Raw genomic sequence first — 15,748 nt, 5'->3', positions numbered from 1 at the left:
TTGAGCAGTCAGTCGTTGATAAAGTGTAAAACAACATGAAAAGTTATATCTAAATTAATAAGACAGATACATGCTATATGTTGTCTAGAGCAGTGGTTCTCAAACTTTTTTTTTCGCGGACCACTTGAAAATTGCTGAGGGTCTCTGCAGACCACTTAATGATCTTTCCAAATGTTGTTTATACTGTTAGCTAACTATTGTAAAATGCTTTAGATAAAATCCTATATTAAAAAAACTTAACAACAATTAACATTTTTTTGTTCTACAAATAAAAGCACACAACTCATATTTTAATATCAGTAGTCTTACCTTGGATGTGCCCTCTGTCCCCTGCCATGGCAGGCCCTGAACTGGAGCTGGGAAGGAGGGGATTCTCTCCCTTTCTCCCCCACCATGGCAGCCCCCGAGCTGGGGCTAGGAAGGAGGGGGTTCTCTCCCCAGCCACAGAGCAAATGCTGGGAAGGAGGGGGTTCTCTCCGTCTCTCCCCCCCCACGGCAGTCTCAGAGCTGGGGCTGGGAAGGAGGGGGTTCTCTCCCCAGCCACAGAGGTGATGCTGGGAAGGAAGGCTGTCTCTCCCTGGCAGCCGCAGCCCTGGAGCTGGGGAAAGTGACCTCTTTCTCTGGCCACTGCAGCCCTGCATGTTCCAAATTCCTCCAATCTCCTCTTCTCACCCCACTGCCTCCTCCCACTTACCCCCTATTCTGCCCCAGGCCACCACCTCACCTTACATGTGCGTCTTCTCCAGCATCCAGGCACCTAAGTAGTGGAGCCACACCTGCGCGGTTCCACTAATTAGGTGGGTGACCCTTCATTTTCTTGTGTGCCGCTGCCCAGGCGCGCACCTTAGAGGGAACTATCTGCAGACCACTTGCATGGAGTTCGTGGACCACAGTTTGAGAACCTCTGGTCTAAAGGTGTGAGTGTACATAAACCCTATACACATCTACACAAAATCCGTTTTCCATCAAAAGTCTCAACAAGAGGGAGAAAGCAGAATCCTAGTTCATGTTTCCATCTAGACATGTGAAACTTCAGTCCATTATGTTAAGGCTCAGTGATGCCTGTTTCAGTTGTTTTGCTTAGTTTTCTTTTTCACAGCAGACTCTGGTAATGGTATAGTAGCTGGAATTTTTGACACATCAGTTTTGCCTCTTGTTTGACAGCACAGCTCTTACACTTTTTGGTTACACTCATTTTCTTTTTTTGAATGCAGTACCTGTGGCAGATATAAAAGCAGTTGTGACAGGGAAGGACTGCCCTCACATGAAGGAGAAAGGTGCTCTTAAACAAAACAAGGTATGACTTTCAAATTATTATAAATGTTCATTCTGCAGAATACAAAGACTGTGAACTTGTCCTTTCCTGAAATAACTGCATTCTGGCTTGCTGCAAATCCATTTGTATGTGAACACACACACACTCTCTCTCTCTCTCTCTTTCTGTATTTTTCTGTCTTTTTCTGTTTTCATCTAGGACCATGTGAGTCAAATTATTAGACAAGCCTACTTGAGTGGGCTCAACCCTATGTTTAACTTTCATGGCATCTGTGCATTGTGATAATTGTGGGTAAACACAACACATACGGGGAAGTGATCAGGAATTCTGGCTCCTGCTGGATTCCAGGGAGTCTAGCAGAGTAGCAATAACTAATGATGAGTGGCCTAATGATGTTACCTTCTGAAACATTATCCTCATTTAACAAATTAATAGTGCTTACCATATTCTCTGATAAATCTGTTACTGCATCCCTGTCACACAGCAAAAAATACAATTTATGTTTAGTTTATAGTAATTTCAGGTGTGAAATGGATGCTGATGAAAGGATGCCATGTGATATTTGAATTTTAAGGCGGCAATGATGCATTCAGTGTTACAGTGGAATTGGGAAGAGGAGGCAGTGTTCAGATCCAGATTAGGTTTAGGATATTTTTCAGAGTTTGAGGTCAAGAAGCTGAAGCTATCACTAGTGTTCAGGTTTCATAGTGCTAAAATCCTTTTTTTTTTTTCTTTGCTAAGAAGTTAATTCCCAATTACGAGAGCTTGGAAGATCCAATGATCTTGGGGAAATTCTGCCATCTTTAAAGGTGGAAATCCCTGGCCAACAAGTATATTCATGAGACTTCCATCAATCTGTGCTGCATATGGATTTCAGTGGGGAAATAAGACCCTCGTTGCTTTGGATCTGACTTAAAACCACAGGGTTCTTGCCAGGGGCTTTTAATCTGAATCTGTCAACGCCTGAAATTAGGAATATTTTGAAGTTCTGCTTTGGATCCACCTCTAGTTGTGATGCTTAGAAAAATTCTGAAGCATAAAATATTAAAAATAGGATTTCCTACCTCGGTAGTGTTTAATTTTGAAAACAAAATGTGTATGTTGAATGTTCATGAAAGCACAGGACTAATGACAGATCTGAGCCAGGCTCCATGGGGATGGGTGCAGTGAAAGCTTCCCCCCCATAAACATTGCAATGTACCTTTGTCAGTCCCTTCCCACCTCTGGTCTTTTCCTACAATGAGAAGGAGAAGAGGACAGGTAGAGACAGCTGAAACTAGCTCTTCCCTCAATGGCTGATTCTAAGATACTATGCTGATGAGTGCAAGATGGCTGGAGGGACAGACCATCTCAGAAGCTCTGTTTGTGTTTGTTTCCCACACAGGTAATTAGTATCAGTTGTATTTGGCTCATAGAGCAAAATAGTCATTTTGAAATACAGAGTTTAGCCTCATCTTCTTTCACTATAGAATATTCCTGATTGAAAATGAAAAGCCTTATCAAATGAAAATCAAAACCAAACCAAAAAAAAGAAAGAAAGAAAGAAAACATTTTCCTGGTTAATTTTCTGAATCAGAACACAAACACACACGTACACGCAATAGATTGCACACAGCTCCTACTTATTGCTGCTTCTGAGACATCAACAGCATTTGGCTGTGGCATATATATGAAGTTTTTTTAGTGTTTCCTTATCTTGGCATTCATTTGTTCACAAAAACAAAGACAGAAACCATACAGTGGGTGATGAAAACTTGTCATCTTTATAAAGCAGCAGTGTTTAAGTAGAATTTATGTTAAATAGAAGGGCTACAGATTTGTATGCCCTCAGCAGTCAGTAATGCTCCATTTCCTAGGGTAAAATTGCAATAGACTGACATAAAGCTGCTAACCAAAGACATGGAGGTCAGGAATTGATAGGTAACATAATTACATCCATAGCTGTTGAATTCAGTTTTTGGTACAGACTGTAGTAATCTTTGTCATTACTCCATTTATGATGTTGATTTTTCCATGTCCTCATTTTCTGCTTTAGGAATAACAGAATTTGGAAGGTTAGTTATTGTGTAATACAGACTGTATGCACGTCTGCAACATTTTAATAGTCTGTGCAGAATATTGCCGCACTGCTTAGATAAATTTTAATTTAATTTAGTTTGACAGCTGACAATGATGTATCAAGATCTCACAAACCCTGTTTTCTTTGTATTTACAAAGCACGGAGCATAGGTTGAAGTTTTTCACAATTAAAGAGAGGATTTAAAAGAACACCTTCAGAGGAGAGAGAAAGAAAGAGAGGGAGCGAATACACATTAAGGTGCTTGTTATATATAATGTGTATTCATAGGCAGAAAAGAAAATTAAATGAGAGAATGACAGTGTTACACACAGGAATAGAATTGGCAGAATGTTCTTAACAGTGGCTTCATCATTTCTCCATTGGCCAACATCAGCCCTTATTCTTCCAATGGGATCATTTAGAAATAAATTGGAACAAAACTGAACTGGAATTTTGATGCCATATGAAACTGGAATGGCTTGATGGAAGCAGACTTGAATCCATGGTTGTTTAGTCTTGCTCACTTTTTAAATTGGGTTCAATTTTTAAGGCTCACTATTAGGCTCATTTGTGCCTCTCATATAATATTAATATATTTCATGCAAATGAATTGTATTTAATTTAAAAGCCATTTAACAGGGAAGTATGAGAGACATGTTCATCTAGCCGTGGGTATTCCCCAGCCATCCCTTCCATTTGCTGACTTGCAGGTTTAAGAACATAAGAACGTCTGTACTTGGTCAGTCCAAAGGCCCAGTGTCCTATCTTCCGACAGTGGCAAATGCCAGATGCCCCAGAGGGAATGAACAGAACAGGGAATCATCAAGTGATCCATCCCCTGTCGCCCATTCCCAGCTTCTGGCAAACAGAGGCTAGGGACACCATCCCTTCCCATCCAGGCTAATAAGTTCATGGATAATAGGTCCATCAATGGTTATCTAAATCTTTTTGAACCCCATTGTAGTTTTGGCCTCCGCAACATCCCCTGGCAACGAGTTTCCTAAGTTGACTGGCGTTGTGTGATGAAATACTTACTTTCGATTGTTTTAAGCCTGCTGCCTGTCAATTTCATTGGGTGACCCCTGGTTCTTGTGTTATGTGAAAGAGTAAATAACACCTCCTTATTTACTTTCTCCATCTGCGGAGAATTTTTAGTGAGCAGAAATTAATCTACTTGCTTCTCCGTTCTTCAGAAACATCTGTTCTCTTTGATTTTTCCTTGGTTATCACAGAACAAGAACACCAGCACACATTCTAGGTAGTGTACGGTGGGAACCATCCTGCCCTGGCATTGACTTAATAGGCCTATGGTTCCCAACCTGTGATGTGGGCTGTAGGAACCATAAGACCACTCACAGTGAGATGGAAGGACACTCACATGATAGTTTCAGCTGCATGTGATCGCTTGTGCTCCTCAGCCTTAAGCATTTGCAGCATAACAATTAACCAGTAGCAAATCTGATCATCAAATCTGATCATCAAAAGCTGCCCCGCTCCCTGATCCAGTCTCTGATTGGCTTGTACAATGGAACCAGGTATAGCAGCCAGAGAGGCAAACAGACATTGTGGGAGAGGAGATCTGCTCACATCTCTTCTGTAAAGGATTCCCCATGAGGCTGAAGCAGGGAGTGGCCAGTAACTTTAAGCAGAGTGTTCACACTCTATTTCAATGTGAGAGACATCTCTGGTTCCAAGTACTGATTCCTTATGTAAATACAGGAAGGGGCAGAGAAGAATTCACTAGGAGAAGAAAGGAAGAGAGAGAGAGGGAGGGAGAGCAAAATCAGGGGAGAGGGAGAAGTTAGAAGTGATGAAGGAATGGGTGCAGAGGAGGAAGTGAAACAGAGTTGGAAATAGGGAGCAAATTGGAAGGATTGTGAGAGAAAGGATGGATCTGGGACAGAGAGAGGAGCTGGTGGAAAGAGTTAGAAGGGAAAAGTGAACACAGAGAGGTTGAGAACTGGGTTTTCAGAGGGAGGCAGAAAGGGAAGGAGATAATTGTGAGAAAGTTAATGGACTGAATGAAACACTGAAAGTAAGACCCAGCAAAAAAAAAGACAAAAGAGACAAAAAGGCAAATGAGAGAACATGGGAAAGAGGGAGAGAAGGGAGTGATAATAGAGCAAAATGGGTGCAAGACGTGGCAATGACTTCAGGGCATGGCATGTAGGGATATAGGTAGGAGCCAGGACTGGATCCATTACCAGTGGGATCTTCAACCCGAGTGGCGAATTGAGGGGAAGAGTTAGCTGGAGAATGTTGAGAAGGTGATATCTGACAGAAAGGATGAGCTTGGAGCATCATACTGTTTGTTATTGGTTCTTTCATATCCCTAGTCCTACGTACAGGATTTGTTGATGACCTTCTGGAAATTCAGTAGCTTCATAGTACAGGCTCCATCTCCTGCGCATTTTGTTTCATAACTTGGCATTTTCTGATATCAGTAATTGATAACACTCTGAGAGGAGATAAGGCCAGGCTTGTACGGGCAGAGGTAAATTTGGTTCTGGCATGCAGTCGTTACTCTTAATAAGATACACTTAAGAGACATGCCTAACACAGGAAATAACTACATGGACTATAAACAATTTGATAGCTGAGTGCATCTGTAGAGCCAGGAGCTGTTGCTCCCTCTGGAAATTAACCCAGAGAGCTCCTTTTGTATGTTCTAGAAATACAGCAAGTTTGAGATAATATCCACACCCTGAGGAAAGCAAGAATTTTTGCCATGTGATACTGAAGTTTCAGGTCAACCACACAGTATGTATAGGGTGTAATTTAAAGTTTGTAATCCAGATTCTGGTCTTGTTACATCAGTGTAAATCTGGAGTAACTCCACTGAAGTCAATGGAGCTACTCTGGCTCTGTGTACCTGTGATCAAATCTGGCCTGGTATATCTGCTATAGCCAGATTTACAGTTGTTTCATTATTGATTCTCAATATCGTGAATGTTGGAAGCAGTACTCCTGTAGCTTCTAGTTGTGTAGGAACAATTGTTGTATGCCTCTCTTCTCTCCTTCTTCAAGAGAGCCTGTAAAGACAATCAGTGTTATAGGGCCACTGACCAGGAACAAGGGAGTAAAAAGAACCGGACCGATGATATGAAGGGGTATATTTCTGAGTCCACCAAGTAGAGGCTACACCAGTCACTTCACTAGTTACTGTTAGCGTGTTGTAAAAACTAATCAGAGTTGATATTGAGACATGCTGCAATAACTGATATACCACATGTACTTGCTAGTTTCAGCATATGGAAATACCACAGTACCTTAGGTAGCAGTGTGGTCGCTATTGATAAAGGCTGACTATTTATTTACATAGGCTGGCATTTTCAAAGGAACTTGATTCTCTTGACTTTCAACAAGGGTTGCATGCTTAACTATTTCCCTTAGGCGCCTTTGAAAATTCCAGTTCAGATACATAGGAGGGAAAACTGATCATCTCTTTCCAACCTGCCCCTCAAAAAAAAAACTTATTTGAGATCTATATAACTGAACAACAAAAACAGTAATATGTCAGATAGATGCATGGGAGGACCTAACATTTTTTATTTCTAGCACTGTATGCTCTCTAAAACCGTTTGAAATGGAAATAAGAATGTGAACCACATTGAGAAACTTATTAATTTATCCTTATTATCACAGTATTTGTTAGACACTAATTATGTACCCAGTGTTGTGTCAGAGTTTATAATATAGCTCTAGTGCTTACATGGACTTGCAACAAGTATGACCTGTTAAACAAAAACAAGAGCCAGATTTTCTACACACACACATACACGGACCCTGGCTGCTCAACTCAAAGATCTTACAATCTGAGTAGACACACAGATGTGGCATTTTTGAAGAGCAGAGCATGGAAGGTGGAAGTTATTGCCAGTAGGTTTTGTGGGACTCCCTGAATTCTCAGAAGGGATTCAAAGGAGGAGATGTAGGGAGTTAGCACCTGGTTTAGGAATCTGTACAATGCAGAGAGGACAGCATGGAATAAGGCACTGAATCTGCAACGGGAAGGAATTGAATGAGGTAGTGAGGAAAGAAGCTTGGGCTGGAACATGAGAAGTGGGGGAGTGAAAGTAGAAGAAATGAGGGTAGAGATGTAGGCGGAGGTGAAGTGGTGGAAAAGTTTGAAGGTGGTTATACTGTGGGGCAGGTTCTTGGAGGCAGCGTTGGAAGTGCATCTGAGGAGAAACACACAGGTAGCTTTTCACCATGTTTCTGCCTTCCTTCCTTATATTATTCAGGGCAATTCTGTGTAGCTACAGAGCTGCTTTATGTTACACCAGCTTGTAATGACCCTCTAAAGGGTGTTACGAGAGTGGGAAGCACCAGAGTGAAGGTCTGTTTGAACCCTCCCATCCCCAAAATGTCCCCTATGCTGATGGGAGTGGGCCCTGAGAGAAGGGTGAAGAATCAGCTATGGAAGCCTTCTGTGCTCCTTGGGGATTTCCCTCTGTGTGGTTGGATCCAAACGCACACAGGACACATTTGCCTGTACTGGTTCAGATGGCAATCAAAATGGTAGAAATCTCCCAAGAATGGATAATTCTGTAAGATTTCTGGCATCAACAATGGCACAAATATCAGAAAATGAATTGTCCTTGTGAGATATCTGTCTTATGGGGCAATGGCTTTGTGAGGTTTCGGTATCTCTGATCTCAGACCCTAGCCAAGGCAGAGCTCAAACCAGAACCCAAACTCTAGGCTAAGTTGGAGCCTCAAACTGACACTGCTACTCCGATTTTTAGCCTTGCCTAAGCCCCATTGGCACCAGTGTTGGTTCTGTTGTCAGTGTCTCTTGTGATATGCTGGAACCATGGCAATATTGGCCGAAAATGAAGTAGCATTTCAGGTGAGTATCATTTTATTCCGGTGCATATGGTAAAGTATTTCAGTTTTCTTCCAAGTTGTTGGTAGGGAAAAGAGCAAGGTGTGAATGTGTGACTCTTTCTTATGGACTTCTAATATGGGTTTCTTTATGACTGTGTTCTTCCAGGAGGTGCTTGAGCTTGCTTTCTCTATATTGTATGACTCAAATGGCCAACTGAATTTCATCGCTCCTGATAAGCATGAGGTAAGTAGAGGTTAAAGTAAGGGGAAACAAGGGTGAGATGGAGTGGGAAACACAGCTCTCCCACCTCTATAAAGATCATAAGTTTTCAGGGACAGTCGTTTTGTTCTGCGTCTGTCCAGCACCTAGCACAATAGAATCCTGGTCCATGAATGGAGCTCCTAGGTGATACAGTAATACAAATAATAATAAAACAGAGAGAGACCTCTCCCTTGTCTCCTGTTTTGGGAGGGCTGTGCTCATTCATAAGTCCCCTCCTCCTCCTTTCCTGGTGTAGTAAGAGCTTCTCTTCTTAATTCAATCTATTTTAATCACTGGAAAGTGGGTAATTCTCCCAAGTGAACACAAATAAAACTTCAATGTTCTCCTGTGTGACCAATAATCAGTTCATACAAGATTACAGAATAATCAAGTTAACCTCAGTATAACATCCCTGGCCTGTACTATCAAGACTGTGAAACACCAACAGGCATCATCAGCTAGTCTTGACCACATTCCCATACCATCAGTGGAGTTTATGGATACACACACATTGGCCTTTTATGCTACTAAGTGGCACATCCCCCCTGTTCTCAGTTTAATGTTATTAAGCATGCTCCTGGCACATAACACTATACATTCTGCTGTATCCACTATGTGGGATGGGACAGAGCTCTGTGAGCCAATGGTGCAAATAAAAAAGCAAAACAAAACAGCCCACCCCCGAAGAAGCATATACCTTGGAAGATAATGGTCAATTTCCAGATTGAAGGTGGAAGCATCACAAATGATTGTCTCAAAGTATTTGGGATTCCCAGATATAAACTTAGAAGGATGCTTAGCACAAGAAAGGACAATTAAAGTGCATTAGGTATGCAGCTTTCACATTTGCAGTTCTGGCTGAAATCTTTTAAAGAGATGTTAATTCTGATAGAAAAAGCCAAATGAGCTTCTAAGGATTAATTTTTCAATGTCACTTAGATGCTTTTTCGTTTCAGGAAGTGATTTCAATGCAAATCTTCAGTTAAGAGAAGTTAACAATAACGTTTCTAGAGCTCCAAAGCTTCAGCTACTGCTTAGAGTGATTGTTTTAGAAAAGACGTAGTGCTCTTCAACCTCTAGACTGGACACATGTTGGGTTCTTTCTGCCATAAATTCTGCAACAATTTAATTATAGTCCATGTTGGCTCTTAGGGGCCAATTGTCACAGAAATTAGTAAATATTTCAGTCACCTCCACTGGAAAATGCAGCATATGACTACTGCCATCTTCTAATGAACTAACAGAGACCTTGTAATCTTTTCCTAAACATCCTCCTCTGTTTTTACCTTTAACTTTGTCCAGCTCATTTAAAACAAAATTGGCATGCTTGAAGAAGTCTGCGTTTGTGACCAGAAAAGCAAGAGCCAGCATCAGGGCTGGGCTGCGGACAGCCAGCCTGCATGGATCAGCTACCAAGTTGTGGTGAAGAGATGAGTAGCGGATGAGGGGTTGAGTCAAGTCAGGATGCTAGGAAGCAAGAGTGAGGCTCTGAATTGCAGACAGGAGGCAAGTAGCAGAGTCAGACATGAACCGGCAAGGCAAGGTGTGAAGGGGGAGGAAGCAGGCAGCTCAGACAGCTCCCTGTAATGGTTTCTTGGTTTATATATCAGCATGGGCCAATCAGCTGGCTGCAAGGGGCTGCCACTCAGGCCCTGCTGGCCAGTACTTCCTGCAGCACTTAGCGTCACAAGTTCTCCCACCAAAAACCCAGCCTAAATTTCTGCTGGTGGTACGGAAATGTCCTAATTGGTCTAAATTAGCAATGTTAACTTAACTTAGCAGTGTTCCCAACTTTTGAGATTTGTGTCTCAATATTTGGTGTGCTTAAAGGCTTAAAAACCAGAAAGCAAATAAAATGAACCCAATATTTTAAACTCATGATGTCTGAGCTACCATCATTGTTTTGAGGAGCCTGACTCATGATCTTTTAAATTTGGCAATACAGCTTAGCCGTCTGTCAAAGCTCACACACTTTGAGATCACCCCATCGTATTTGTTTTTCCTTTGAATGCTGAGATCGTTTTGACAGAATACCAAAACAGAGAAACAAAAAACGTGGATTATTCCATCCCTGCGTTTTGACAGAGAAGCTAATAAAACTGGTTAGAATTAGGTTTCACTGCCACTTCATTAAAATTAGTCTGTATTAAATTGCGTTGATTCTTCAGTGGCTCTTTAGTCTGTTTTGTACGTTGAAAGAAGTACCTCTGAATCAGTGCTGTGATTTTTCCACCAGCTCAGTAGGATTTCTAGCAGTTTCCTAAATTATGTATGTCTGATTAGGTTCACTTGCCAAAGGGGAGATGAGACAAGGAGTCCCTTTCTCCATCCACTGCACCCACATAATAGGTGGCCAGAAGAAGGTTGCAAGGAACTAGAAGGGGCTCCAAATCAGTTATGTTTGAACCAGAGGAGAACCATGGCTCTGCCCTCACCAATGCACTGAGATGCTTGTGCTGAGGGGGCACTGGTTACATCAGATGATCAGATATTACGTGGAGAGCTTTCCAGCATGGGTCCACATGTAAAAGCACCTCCATTTCTTTTGCAATCATTCCTTTACTTCTTCTGATAAAGTGAATCCTGGCAAAACCATTTTCAATAAATCTTTCTTATAGAAATGTTTAAGGAAATGGTGAATTTGCAAAACACCATGGAGCTGTATGTTCAGCAGGAATTTTATTTTCAGGTCAGCTTTTTGTTCTTTCTTGGAGGCCTGCCTACTCTACGGAAAAAATGTATATTTAAAACATGAAAGCTTAGCACGATTTAAAATCCCATTGTAGACAGGGCAAATTAGAGTTTGAAAACTTATTAGCTGGTCAATGTGAATCATAAACGGAGCCCTGCAAATCCGCAGATATCTGCAGACCATTTTTTGCAGATAGTGGATCAGATGCAGATACAACCACACAGGGCTCTATTCACTGGCCGTGCCTGGCTGGTGGTCCAATACCAAACTGGGAGGGATTACAACTGCTTTGGAGGATAGGGTCATAATTCAAAATGATCTGGACAAATTGGAGAAATGGTCTGAGGTAAACAGGATGAAGTTTAATAAAGACAAATACAAAGTGCTCCACTTAGGAAGGAACAATCAATTTCACACATACAGAATGGGAAGAGACTGTCTAGGAAGGAGTACGGCAGAAAGGGATCTAGGGGTTATGGTGGACCGCAAGCTAAATATGAGTCAACAGTGTGATGCTGTTGCAAAAAAAGCAAACATGATTCTGGGATACATTAACAGGTGTGTTATGAGCAAGACACGAGAAGTCATTCTTCCACTCTACTCTGCACTGGTTAGGCCTCAACTGGAATATTGTGTCCAGTTCTGGGCATCGCATTTCAAGAAAGATGTGGAGAAATTGGAGAGGGTCCAGAGAAGAGCAACAAGAATGATTAAAGGTCTAGAGAACATGACCTATGAAGGAAGGCTGAAAGAATTGGGTTTGTTTAGTCTGGAAAAGAGAAGACTTGAGAGGGGACATGATAGCAGTTTTCAAGTATCTAAGAGGGTGTCATAAGGAGGAGGGAGAAAACCTGTTCATCTTAGCCTCTAAGGATAGAACAAGAAGCAATGGGCTTAAATTGTAGCAAGGGAGGTTTAGGTTGGACATTAGGAAAAAGTTCCTAACTGTCAGAGTGGTTAAACACTGGAATAAATTGCTTAGGGAGGTTGTGGAATCGCCATCTCTGGAGATATTTAAGAGTAGGTTAGATAAATGTCTATCCGAGATGGTCTAGACAGTATTTGGTCCTGCCATGAGGGCAGGGGACTAGACTTGATGACCTCTAGACATCCCTTCCAGCCCTATGATCTATGAATTTATGAATCTATTAATTAGTGGGAAGACTAAATATCACGATACAAAGTGGCATTCTTGAGATTGAAGGAGAAGTGTCTTTTAGAAACTACTTGGTTTACTGTATACATTTTTCTGGTTTATCAAATATTAGAGCTGACTGAATGTGAACATTTTCAATTTGGAATAAAGGCCTTTTTTTAAAAAAATCAAAAAATTTTGACTAAAAACAAAGAAAATTTTCACTGTGTTGGAAATTTTCCAAGCAAAAAGCCCACACACCAGAGAAATTCCCCATTTTTTTTAAAAGGAACATTTTTCATTTCTTTTGATGTTTCCCAGAATTTTTGTTACCATATTCTGACCAGCTGTTTGAAACATTTACCTGTTTCACACTGGATCACTAGCTAATAAATATGTTTAAAATTAAGCCAAAGAAGTGCATCTGTCTAGTTTTATTTTAGAGATGTTTTTAAGTCACTGGAGCATAAATGCACTGGAGATGACGCGGTTGGCTGATTTATTTGCATGGGAGAGCAGGTTAGGTCTGGACTTAATGGAGGTTCTTGTCTTCCACGGCAGTACTGTATCTGGACCGATGGATTGAATGCCCTCCTTGGGAAGGATATGATGAGTGACCTGACACGAAATGACTTGGACACGCTGCTCAGCATGGAGATAAAGCTGCGTCTCCTTGACTTGGAGAATATACAGATTCCTGATGCTCCCCCACCAATTCCAAAGGAGCCCAGCAACTATGATTTTGTTTATGACTGTAACTGAAACTGCCCATTGAAACTCGCATTTAAACTGGAAATATTATAACTGGAAAGATTAAACAAAGAGCGAGAGAAGCCCACATGTGCACACCTTGGATTATGGACTATGGTTAAAGCACTCACTTTTCTTTCCATTCCCTGCATCTGTTCCTTTCCCCTGATCCCATCTCCCCCATTGCTAGTCAAAAATGACATTGCTTTAACTTCTAATTGCAGTCCATTGGATGTGGCTAACGCGAAGACCACTAAGCAGCATGCATCAGAGGAACTTTTAAATTTTTAATGCTGGAATAGGCATTCTAAATAAAATATGATGCTTCCAAACTGCATGCCTACAAAACCAAACCTGGCACTTGCAGGTGCTTTATCTGGAAGTTGGGAGGTAGAGAGGAGAAGCAGCTACTGTAAGTGGAAGGTGGAGAGAGCGAGATTTTCCCAACCTATCCCAAGAGTCAGCTCACAACTAATTTCAAAAAAAGATGAAAAGTATTAACTGCTTAAACTTCTGCACCATCATCACTGTCGTCATCTTTTGGCAACAGTGTCTCCATCCTCTGTGCTCTGTCAGTTATAGTTCCCTAGAATAAGTCGTTTGCAGGTTTTCACTGTACTGTGGACTATAACACTGCAATGCTTCTAACTTCTTTTTCTGCTGTCTCTTAAATAGCCCTATATTTCTCCCAAATTACTAGCACAAATTGTGAATGAAGGCACTAGGTCTGTTCTCTGTAGCTGTAGCTATTCTAAGCCTCAATTGCCTCTAAAATTGGCTTGATGCTATCCAAAGTTTTTTTCTTTTTTGGTTCAAAGTAAAATAATAGTTTCCACAGATTCATGAAAATGGTGAGACATCTGAATCGGCATCATCATTGCTACAGTGTTACAAGTTTGCAAGGGATTTATTTTTTGTTTTTGTATAACGGGTTCTAACTTTTTTGTTTTTGTTCTTTGGCCAAACAAATATATTTAATGAAAAATAATTACATTGTGAGTTTATTTAGAGATGATGTTTTTATTTTTAATATCCATTTGGAAACATTTGTCCGGGAGGAAAAAATATCCAATATTTCCTTCAATTTTGCTGTTGAATAAAATCTGAATTGTGATGATCCTGGAACCTTGGTTTTTAATTTTGAAGTTCTCTTTTACTTTATGTCATTTCTAACACTTCTGAGGCCTTTGCTACAAAGGGAAAGGGGAAAGTGTAAATTTAGGTTCTATGGTAGCAAGATAAGTGTCTGATTACAATGACTGTTTATTTATATGATGACAAAATCTGCATTGCAGTGGATAGATGAGCCTTTCTGAAAGGTAGCCATTGAGAAATCTAAATGCAAAGCAAACCAACACAATTACAGTCAATTGTAGGCCATTATTTTTAGGTTCTTCTTTGCTGAAATATCTGAGGCCCACATGCTTCCCTCCTCTTCCCTGAGTGGAGGGAACCAGAAACCAAGATGAGGGAGTGCTGGCTTTGTGACATGTTTTTCCCCTCCTCCCTTCTCCAAATTCTCTGGCTGCCTACCAGTAGGTATTCCACTGGGTTCAGGCACCAGGGATCTGGAGATGCTGGGCCTGGTTCCTGGTGAGTCAATCTCTAACGCAAAGTTTCCACCACCTCCAAAATTCACGTCTTAGTCAATGTTAACTTGCTGGATTCCTCCTCTAATATGTGAACCCACCCACAGGGATTTTATCAGACCCTGTGGTGCCATGAAGCCAGATGAGTAAATAGAGGAACAGAACCTCCATGCAGATGGTTTGTGCCTCTGGTAGCTTCAACAACATCTGCAATTTTTGAGTAGGCCAAACACATTGACACCTTCACAGAGTGGGTGGGGGTGGATCACATCCTAGAGATGGAAGGAGGAAGAGGAAATTTCATGAATCCAAGCATGACAGTCCTAAATAAGATACCTTCATAGGATTGCATACTCTTATAATTGCAATATACCTACTGTACTTCTATCTAACAGGATAGAGATAGATTGGTTTAGATGGTGAATGATGATAGAAAAGAAAAGAGAATCTACAGATTAACACCAGAGCAAAACGTTACTGTGGGCCATAATCTGAGAGAAGATGAAGGGCAATTTCAAACTCATGGTGTGAAAGTTGGAGATGTTTAATGTAAGGAAGTGTTGCCAAGGCTGTGTCATAGATAATCAGTGTTCAAAAATGGTGGAAACCCAAGACACGTAACTGCTTTAGAGGATTGGCAATATGATCTGGATTTTGGAATGGTACTTGGAGATTGGGCATGGAAGTAGGAGTATCCCTTTGTCCTGGACTGGCAGTTATCTCTTTCTCTTTGAAGTCGGGGTCCTCTTAGGCAGAGGACCTGTGTTTAATCGGCCAACACAGCCCAATGGATGTTTTTCAGTTGGCTAATTGAGCATGATGTTGTTTTTTATGTATGTATGTATGCTCCACAACAATTTGAATGGTCTGCATTTTACAAAATCTAATTTAAAAAATCATCTCTAGGTAGTAGGATAAAAAAACCCAACCATGTCAGTGGTGACTAAAGGTCTGACTGCTGTTTGGCGATCTCAGTCCACACCATAACATACCCTAAGGACTGAATGGTCATGGAAACAGAATATCCCCCTCTCACATTAAGATGATCCCTCCAGAATAAACTTGAGACATACTGGGGAGGCAGAGAGTCTGTAGATACCTTGAGCCAGATTCTCATTTACCCTGAGGCCCCTTTATGCCACGTAGGCAGTGTAA

The 15,748-nt window shown here is 41.2% G+C and overlaps 1 protein-coding gene across 4 annotated transcripts in view; it reads left to right on the top strand.

Moving 5' to 3' along the window:
• The window catches only part of ELMO1 (engulfment and cell motility 1), a 464,971-nt gene extending 450,807 nt beyond the window's left edge, over positions 1-14,164 (top strand). For 3 of the 4 annotated variants that reach the window (XM_030551368.1, XM_030551367.1, XM_030551369.1), the window contains exons 20-22: positions 1,215-1,297; positions 8,332-8,409; positions 12,816-14,164. In XM_030551368.1, the coding sequence (XP_030407228.1) occupies positions 1,215-1,297; positions 8,332-8,409; positions 12,816-13,016 (362 nt within the window). In that variant the 3' untranslated portion in view covers positions 13,017-14,164. The remainder of the gene's footprint in view (positions 1-1,214; positions 1,298-8,331; positions 8,410-12,815) is intronic. The other variant, XM_030551370.1, reaches the window with a different exon arrangement.
• Positions 14,165-15,748: the final 1,584 nt, after the last annotated feature.

The sequence above is a fragment of the Gopherus evgoodei genome, chromosome 2 (assembly GCF_007399415.2).
Source record: "Gopherus evgoodei ecotype Sinaloan lineage chromosome 2, rGopEvg1_v1.p, whole genome shotgun sequence".
NCBI classification, from domain to species: Eukaryota; Metazoa; Chordata; order Testudines; family Testudinidae; genus Gopherus; species Gopherus evgoodei.
Note: the sequence above shows the minus strand (reverse complement) of the source record. Positions and strands in the feature narration are given on the sequence as shown.